We start from the raw sequence: 10,079 nt of genomic DNA on the forward strand, positions 1-10,079 counted from the left end.
CTACTCTGACTCCTCTTTGACAGTTGGGTTAGTGAAGAGTACTCTGTGTATATATCACTAGTTTAGGAATGAGATCTACCTCATCAACAAACTCATGGAAAAGGATTGGATTTGCACTTTGGAGCATACTCTGAGGGAACCAAATCATGAAGCTTCCTTGGCCAGACCTTTGGTTGTCATTCATGAAGCATCCCAGTTACTGATGCCCAAGTTGCATTGTTATGCCCTCGGAACCATGTTTCCACGAGGGTTCTAATTTATTTCTGCTATGCTAAGGTTTTTAGCCGTCAATATTTATATTTTATTAATGGTGTTAAGTTAGCACTAACGGAAGGATCAATTTGATCTTCTTTTTTAAATATAAATGATTAAAATAATGTTTCTAAAACATAAAAAATCAAATTGAACCAATAAAATAAAATAAAATATCAAATTGTTTATTTGACCTATTTTTAATCTATCGAAGGTTTTACTCATCAGTGTTATTTTTTTTATCATCCTTAATCGTTAGTCAAGTTATTTAGTCGACGAAGTATATCATCATGCCTCAAAGGTCAAGCCTTCATCTAAGAAATATTCACCACAATGCTTCATTAGCCCTTTACTATAATGGTCCTTTGAAGTTACAAACTTCATAATCGTTAATTCACTCAAAAACCATAGTCATCCAATAGCTCTTTGATTCCCATTGCTGAAAATTACCTAACTCATAGGAAACCACCTGATCCATGTAGGTATTCAACTTAGATTTAGTGGCCTCAATTTGTGCCTAAAAATACCAAGACCATTCGACATTTGGTTTGAGCTTTACCTATATACATATATTTCTATCACCTTAAATGCTTTCTGACTTAAACATCAAAATCTTTACAAGTGGAACCACCTCACTCATGTTCCACTGCACTACAAACAATCTTGGACCAACAACTACTTCTATAAGCACCTAATTTAAGTGCAACCCTACCTTACAAAGAGTACCTAGGATTAGAAATTGTGAAAATTATAAACTAGGATTTATATAAATGTACATTTACTTTCTTTTCCATCTCATTTTCTTCTTTATCACTCTGTTTCACATCATATAACTATTTTTTTTCTTACTTCCTTCCACTTCAATCCATCTCATAATAGGGTGGGTGTTTATTATTTTCTTATCAAGTAATTTAAATTTTATAGAAAAAAATATATGCTTGTAACCAACATGCAAGAGTTTTCAATTAATAAAAATGTTAAAAGGTATAACTCGATTCTTGACCAGAGAGTTTGAGTTTAAAGAGTTTGTCAAAGTCTTATCTAGAAGAGTTTGAGAATTAACACATTTTCTCTACCTCTAATCCTAAACTTGAGTTTAAAATAAGTGTAACATTTGAAGAAAAAAATTTATCTTAAAATAAGTGTTATGTTAATTTTTCAATGTAGTATTAATTATGTTTTCTCCACAAATACTCCTAATAAATATCACTTTAACTTTTTGATGCAATAATAATTTGTTTTATAAAATTACTATTCTCTTTCATATGTTTAATAACTTTCTTAGTCTATGTAAAAAAAATGATACGGAAGAAATACAAAAATAAATATAAAAAAAAGGCTTAATTATTGTTTTAGTTCTTAAATTTGAGGAATATATTTTTTTAGTCCTTAAAATTTAAAAATATTTTTTTAGTCCTTGAATTTCTACAAATTATTTTCTTAGTCCCTAACATAATAACTTGATGCTTTATGGCAATTAACATTTTATAGTGATTTTTTTAGCACTTTATAGTAATTTTAAAATGCAAATTCAAGCGGTTAAAAAATAAAAATTAATTTATGACATCTAAAAATCCTACTATAAAGTGTCAATTTATTATGCCAAATACTAAAAAGAACAATTTATCAAAATTCAGGGGAAAAAAACAATTTTAAATTTTGTGGACTAAAAAAACACACTCCAAATTCAAGGACTAAAACAATAATTAAGCAAAAATAAAATAAAGACATCAAATTTATAAAAAAAAAAAAAAAAAAAAAAAATACTACTACTCTCAGTGTTACACAACGTGACTTGTACAACCGTCCTTTGAAATTCTTAAGTATCTTTTTCCCGTGAAAAACTGCTCTCGGAAAAAAATAAAAAAAAGCATACCCGCATAGTATTATGTATCCATTCACCATACCCGCATAAAAGAATCATTCCAAGGATGAGATACTAACTTAAATGGTTTCAACATCATGCCTAACTAAGGTTTCGTCATGTCAAACGAGGAAACATCAGAGAGAATCATGTACAAAGAAAAAGTGGAAGGGAACCAAATAATTATTCCGGAAGCTGCAAAAGCAGAACTAGCCAAGGCAAAGGAAAAGCCCAATAGAGCTAAAGAGAGTTCCGTGCAATCCTGGCTTGACTCCGAGCCTCTCATAGATGAACTCGAGAAGCAGAAAAAACCAATCTTGCTAATGCTCAACAGAGTTCGAATGCATCAAAAACTACCATTGAGGAGTTGGAATCCCAGCAAGAGATCATCCACAAGAGCATCAAATCCAAAAGAGAGGATCAGCTCAAGACAGAATTGATGATCCAAGACATCCAAAATGCTTTTGATCACACGCATAACGGCATGGAAAGGCTCAAACTTGAGGGAAAGAAAGCAATGCAAATACTAGCAAAACTGAGGCAAACCCTGCATCAAAGGAAGCAGACAGTTCAAACCTTGCAACTCACTCTTCAAGCTGTGCTACTGGAGTCGGATGCAGTGGAAAAATCTTCTGCCAAAGCTCTTCAACAGATCAAGCTTTCAGAAAATCAGAGATGTTGTGCAGCTTACTAATGAAAACTACAATGACCTAACAAGGAGAGCCAAATAAAAAATTTCACAGGCAAATTCGCATGTTTCTGTTTCCATGGAGCAAAAACTTGCAGCTGAGGCTACCTGTGAGTTGGTGTTATCAAGATTGAAGATTTACTCTAGTAGATCATGGAGCATGAACAAAAGAAACACAATGAGGCAATAGTATACAGAAAGGAATGCAAAAGGCCAAGACATAATTGTTGAAGAGGAAGTGACAACTAAAATAACAAGTGCTTCACTCAAACCCTCTGCTAAAGAATCATTACCCAAGTCCAAAGGGGGAAAACTACAACAGTCCAGAAAATCAGGGAGTAACAATATGAAAACTAAAGAAAAAGTCATCTATTTTGTATAAAATGAGAAAATGTCTTTATGGAAGTTAAGGAAATCAGGTGGATGACTCCACATATTCAATCAATAAAGCAACAATTAAGTTACAGACACCAAAATGCATTGTTTAAATTTTTAATAAAGCTAGTATCACTTAAATTCAAATCAACAGAAGTTGAGTTTTACTAATTTGTTCTGTCTTGAGATTAACTTGATGTCAGAAACACTTCTGATTGTGGGCAATAAAAGAAAATCAGGGAAAGTGAGTTGGGAAGTCTCATTCTGAGATGTCTCAATCTGCTTGCTCTATTACAAAAAATCACCAGTTAACGGTTGATGATTAACGAGTTTGACAGAAGAAAAAAAAGTATGATGATATGAATGGCTCTATCACAACTTCACAATCTAGAAAGAATAAATTCAAAAACATACACTATATCTGATGTTTTCATAACTACTGACAGAAAAATCAGAAATTGTTCAAAATTTAATTGACATGTCCCCCACAAATATCTGATTTTTCAGCCACATGTACCATTACAGCAAAAACTCTATTTGAACATTCTAGAATAAGCTTTTTTCTCTTGATCACGTCTATCAGCAACCTGTATCCAAAAACAGCAATCAGAAGAAATTTAATAAATCATTAAATAAATGGCATGCAAAATTATAAAAGAAAACAAAAGGTGAAATGACTGACCCTCCTCCTGGCAGTGGCATACTCTTTTTTAATCCCTCCTGCAGAACAGAGCAGCAAGTGGATTAAGCTTTATTACAAATACCATAGGTTAACTTTGCAACACCAGTAAACTTTAAATATCAAAGTGTCGTGGTCTAATGATTAAAAGGATCTATATACTTCTGTTTCACATTGTAATACAGCATCGAAAATCATAATTTTTTTGAAGTAAACATTAATTCCAATCACACTGATATTTCATATTTTCCTTTCAAGAGATTTCAGAATTCAGACTCAAATGATTGTGGAAAATGTGTTTTAGAGGATTCATTTGCCCAAACAGGATGATTTTATAATACTGAAAACTGAAAGGGACTAAAGACAGACATAATGAAATGGAAAGAGTAATTTATTAAAAACTTCGTACCCCATTGCCCAGAGGCTCTTCGCTATGCGAAGGTATGGGGGAGGGATGTTGTACGCAGCCTTACCCTTGCATATGCAAAGAGACTGTTTCCGGATTCGAACCCATGACCAACAAGTCACCAAGACACAACTTTACCGCTGCACCAGGGCTCGCCCTTTATTAGCCAGAATAAAAACTACACCATGATCTCATTTTAGCATTGTATCGTATTATCATGGACAACTTCAACCCTGATAAGACAAAACAATGGTCCTAAATGAGAAAAATCTCCTCAGTCCAAACAACTTCATTAAGAACCCAGGATATTCGCAACTAAACAATATCTTCCCCCATGAAGAAAAAGAAATCCATTGATTAAGAAAAACAATTTCTACAATAGATCACTTAGACTATTTCTTGGGGCTGGAGATTAAGTATCTTCCTAACAGATCTATTTTGATGTCTCAAAGCAAGTATGTCAGAGATCTACTTCATAAAACTCAAATGGCTGAGGCACACTCTATCTCTACTCCTATGGTTACAAACTGCAAACTGTCCAAACATGGAGCTGATCTATTTCATGATCCAACTCTCTATAGGCCAGTAGTGGGTGCCCTGCAGTATGCTACCCTTACTAGACTTAAGATTAGTTATGTTGTTAATAAGGTTTGTCAGTATATGGCTAATCCATTGGATTCTCATTGGGCTGTGGCCAAAAGGATATTAAGATATCTCAAGGTACTGTATTTCATGGTTTATTCCTTCAACCTGCTTCTGTTTCAAAACCTATGGCACTCTATGTTTTCTGTGATGCTGATTGGGCATCAAATATTGATGACAGACATTCCACATCAGGAGCAACTATCTTTCTTGGCTCAAACTTGATATCCTGATGGTCCAGGAAGCAAAAAGTCATGGCAAGGTCCAGCACTGAAGCTGAATATCGAAGCTTGGCTCAAACATCTACTGAATTAACCTGGATTCGAACCCTTCTAACAGAATTACATGTTTCTTTTCAAACTCCTGTGATTTACTGTGATAATCAAAGTGCAGTGTCCATAGCTCACAATCCAGTGTTCCATAGTAGAACAAAGCATATGGAAATTGATATCTTTTTTGTAAGAGAACAAGTTTTGGCCAAACAACTCTCAGTTGTGCATCTTCCTGCCTTAGATCAATGGGCAGATGTCTTAACCAAGCCACTTTCCTCAACAAGATTTGAAGCACTAAGGGACAAACTCAATGTGAAGCATTTTTCTGTAGAAAAACCTTCCCCTTGAGTTTGTGGGGGGGTATTAGAATGAATGTATAAAAATAACTGTTACAAACAGTTATTGCAAGACAGTTAGACAGCTAACAACTTTTCTTTCAGTAACAGAATTTTGTTAGTTAGTTGTTAGTTAGTTTGTGATTAACTTCAAGGTCTAGAGGTTTATAAATACCTCCTTTGTAACAGCATTAAAGACTAACTTTTTCAGAATCAATAATATCAGTTTTTACTTTTTCTGTTCTCAATGTTTTCTCTTATTTTCTCTGTTATCTCAGTTCTCTAAATCTGATATACAAAGCCTGCATGACATGAGCTCAGGCCAGAAATGAAAATAAAAACTCAGAATTTAAGTAGACAACTACCATCATTCGGCTCCAACTCTAATGCTTTCTTGAAACTTTCAACAGCAGCATCTAGGTCGTTGAGTAACATATATGCCTGAGATTAAGCAAACAAAACATAAACAGCAGATTACCAGAATACAAGACAATGTTCAGCTCGCAAAGTACACAAACAATGTATCCCCCATGTAGTTGGCACTTAAAGGTATAACAATTCCCATAAGCAAACAGAACAAGGACGCAAACACAGTTCAGACACCTAATGGCTTAGGCCTAATCAAAGTTAGCATAAAACAAAATAGAAATATAGGAAGTGGAAAGCACCATCGGACCATCCTAAATCCAAAAGCACAATGACAGATTAAAACACTTTACAGAGCATACAATTGAGTAGCCAGTATCAAGCACTTCCATCATCATCCTATTTTCTTCATTGGAAGTGTCAACTAACCTGGCCTTTGCGAAACAGAGCTTTCGCATTATCTCCGTCATGCATCGCAAAGTCTGAATCCAGTAACGCTCCTTGTAGATCACCTAATTTCAATTTACAAGCCTAAAAATTCAAACAAAAGTACTCTGGCCATTAGTGTAAGATACCTGATCAAAGAAACTAAAATCACTGTGTAAAATAAGAATACAACATAAGTTATAACAGCAAAAACAAAAAAAAGCTGAAAGGCTTCCACTATGATTCTAGCAGATCAAGTCATAGCCATACATAAGCAATAATTAAAACACATTTTCATGGTTATATCTATGATCTCCATTCTCTTGCCTCCCCAATCTGAATCTGACCCTGAGTAAGTTTTCTGGTAAAAACACATGCATGATCCTAACAAAACAATCAATTGCAAGGCGGTGGTCTGATCCTCAAGTTAACAATCAATCATCAAGTCAGCTTGTTATAATTGAATATACACCATTAATGATTCCCTATAAGTATAATAATGCAAATGCTAGACATATAAAATCATGGCCGAGTCTCTACCTAAACAACTAGAGCTTTTTGCATAGCTTCTCCTTGACAATAAACAATAATGTTTTAGCCTTAGCAACCGATAGCAGAAGAATTGGTTACTTACAGAACTGTTTGTAAAGATTTGAGATTTTGTCTTTCTCAAAGCAGCGCTATTCTCTGCTAAGTCAGAAAAGAAAAAAAGAATGAAGATGTGAGATAGTAAAGAAGTAACCAATGTAGTTCAACAAGAGAGCAAGAAACTAAAGAGGTTGACCTTGGTCAATGTCCTCCTTCTCCCAACACACATCCAAATAGCGCAAAGCTTTGCGATACTTTCTGAGAGCCATCTTATAATCTAGCTTCTGTTTTGTGAGAAACAAGCAAATAAGACTCAAACATTAGATTCAATTTCTATGCACTATCAGTCTGAAAAATTTTATACACTGAGGGATCAGGTGACAATGTAGAGTGCATAGACTATTTTCTTAAAACAATTTGTGATTGGATAACAATGTAAGGTGCATAGTGTATTTTTTCAAAACATTGCACTATACTATATCACAAATTACAATCATCATAACAAAAAAGCTTTAACCTTGTACTGCTCATTCCCAAGGGTTTTGATAGCGTCCACAGCACTCATCCACCAAGAAAGTTCATCAGGTTTGACATCGAGATCAGCGGGCCAATCGGGATAGGTGTCACCATCCTTAAAGAAGTTAACAACTCCATCATCTTCCCCTTCAGCAATTTCCCCACAATCAACTACCACAACATCCTGAGTGGGACGGTCATTCTCCCCAGTAACAACGTGTTCCACAGATCGAACAATGCCCATTCCTTTCAGAACTTTCCCAAACACGACGTGCTTTCCGTCCAAGTGAGGAGTGCGCGTGGTGGTGATGAAGAACTGGGAGCCGTTGGTGTTGGGTCCCGCATTGGCCATGGAAAGCGTCCCCTTCCTCTCGTGCTTCATCTCCAAGTTCTCGTCCTCGAACTTGGCGCCATAGATTGATTCCCCACCGGTGCCATCCCCAGCGGAGATGTCGCCGCCCTGGATCATGAACCCTTTGATCACGCGGTGGAAACACATGCCCTGCAATAATTAAAAGACGCCAAAAAATCTTAGAATGCGGATTTTGGACCTAACTCAACCATACAAATCTTAGAATGCGGATTTTTTACATAACTCAACCCTAAAAAACCGGCTTGTAAGATTATTATTTCCTTAACAGGCCTCAAAATCATTCTAGTAATTTTGATAATAACAAATTTATTAAAGTTTTGCATAGAATTAATGAATGACCTTGTAGTGGAGGGGGACGCCGGTGTTGGGGCCGATGCCCTTTTCGCCGGTGCAGAGGGCGCGGAAATTCTCGGCGGTTTTGGGAACAACGTCGTGGAAGAGCTCGACGACGATCCTGCCTTCTAACTCGCCGCCGATGGTGATGTCGAGGAAGCATCTAGGGTTCACCATTTTCTGGAAAGCGAAGAGAGAGAGAGAGAGAGAGATTGCAGTGAAGAAGAAGAAGAAGAAAAAGAACAAGGTGAGTGAGTGGACTGTGGAGTGCAAAACCCTAATCCCGCTTTCTAATTTCAAACTCTTTTGTTTTCGTGCCGCCAGCGACAAAACCTCTACGGTTAGCGGATACACGTGTCACTGGTCGCGCCTTTTCTTTTTCCTTCGCCTGCACCAGAATAATAATACGGAGAAACAAAAATACTTCGGTCCGTTTTTTGGTTTAGAAAATGAAAGAAATATCATACGTTAGAGGTATCTTCAATATATTAAGTTTAATTAAACCAAACACTAAATTCAATTAATTATTATCAACAATTAGCCTTTTTTTTATAACTCAATTGATAATACATGCCTAAAGAAAAGTTGTGTTTAATTTTCACAAAATATCTCATGATTAATTATTTAAGATGGATGATAAGTTTCAATGCGAAATCTTAAACTTGGGATTAGTTTCATAATCAATTCAATAGATAAAATATCTGGAGATCCAAAAAAGTTGAAATTCTAATTATGATGATTATAAAAAATTAATACTAATTAATTTAGTTATGAGTGACATCATCATTTCTTTTTTCTTGTATATTTTGGAGACTAAAAAATTTACCCATCAAATAAATATCCCACGTCTATTATAAAAATAAAATAACCAATCATTAATATATTTTATTTATGAAAAACACATAATTTTACCTTGAATCAATATTTAATCATTGATTGAATCTCGATGAAAAGAACATAAAAAAATGTATTCTCATGTCACAAAAATCTCTCTTTGTAAATAAAAATTTAGATATACCCTCCTTACATTGACAATTCCATTACCCTCCTCCCTTCTTGTTACATGCACTAATTATATTTTATTTCCCACAATTTTTGTTCATCCATGTTGCGCCAATTTCATATGTACTCTTGTTACATGTTTTTCCAACTTTTGGCATCTCTTGTGCATATCATGTGTTGTTAATAAGAAAGTTTTTTTGTGTTAAAAAGTATATGACTTATCTTCGGCTGGAAGTGGATGAACTATTAAACTTAATATACCCAAATGTTTGGGAAGAAATTGGTACAAGACCAACTCGAGTGGCTTATAAAAAAAACATATGACTTATCTTTTGCTGGAAGTTTGTTTTCATGGGATGATTTGTGTAGCAAAGGAAGTATTTTATTTCTTTGGTGGGAGGCATTAAAAAATAGATAGCAACTAGTCTTTTGTTCGTGCCGACGCTCGGACTCATACTCCTATTTTGAATATTATCAACACATGTGCAAAGTTCAATAACGATATTTATTTGTATGATAATAATGTTGAGCTATGTTTAGAAACAAAAAAACATAAAGTAAGAATACAAACAAATCTGATGTTATTGTAGATTCTTGGATGATGTTGATGTAGCAATGAAAGAGAGACTATATAATAAAGAGAGGTAAATGAGTTCATTGGATTTTTGGATACAATTATTGATCATTTAATAATCAGAAGTATGACAATAGTACTATATACAATAATATTCACATGATAAATAGATATTTTTAAATCAATTTACTTTAGTGGAGGTGATATAATAACAAACATCCAATAGTTGCCTTGGTCATGTGATGCTGCAACATAAAGAAATAAATGTAATATATATTGAAATTTTGTAAATTAAATATTGACTTGTTGAAAATGATATCTAATGTATAATGATAATCTTTTCCATATATCCACGAACAAACAATTATAAAAAAAAAACGTATGACAG

The 10,079-nt window shown here is 34.4% G+C and overlaps 1 protein-coding gene across 1 annotated transcript; it reads right to left on the reverse strand.

The window, feature by feature from the left end:
• Positions 1-3,394: 3,394 nt before the first annotated feature.
• LOC114391421 (peptidyl-prolyl cis-trans isomerase CYP40-like) lies at positions 3,395-8,499 on the reverse strand. The gene is made up of 8 exons (XM_028352425.1): positions 8,122-8,499; positions 7,411-7,911; positions 7,090-7,177; positions 6,940-6,992; positions 6,309-6,410; positions 5,879-5,954; positions 3,862-3,899; positions 3,395-3,766 (listed from the first exon to the last, which is right to left on the reverse strand). Exons 1-8 carry the CDS (start codon positions 8,290-8,292, stop codon positions 3,713-3,715), a joined length of 1,083 nt encoding a protein of 360 aa, XP_028208226.1. The 5' UTR covers positions 8,293-8,499; the 3' UTR covers positions 3,395-3,712.
• Between the last annotated feature and the right edge of the window lie 1,580 nt (positions 8,500-10,079).

This window comes from Glycine soja, chromosome 17 (genome assembly GCF_004193775.1).
Source record: "Glycine soja cultivar W05 chromosome 17, ASM419377v2, whole genome shotgun sequence".
In the NCBI taxonomy this organism is placed as follows: Eukaryota; Viridiplantae; Streptophyta; class Magnoliopsida; order Fabales; family Fabaceae; genus Glycine; species Glycine soja.

Coding starts and splice junctions, on each gene's coding strand:
- LOC114391421 (XM_028352425.1), bottom strand. CDS start 8,292: ATGGTGAACCCTAGATGCTTCCTCGACATCACCATCGGCGGCGAGTTA. Junction 6,411..6,939: donor AAATCTTTACAAACAGTTCT/GTAAGTAACCAA, acceptor TTGAATTTTTAG/GCTTGTAAATTGAAATTAGG. Junction 5,955..6,308: donor CTCTGTTTCGCAAAGGCCAG/GTTAGTTGACAC, acceptor GCTTAATCTCAG/GCATATATGTTACTCAACGA.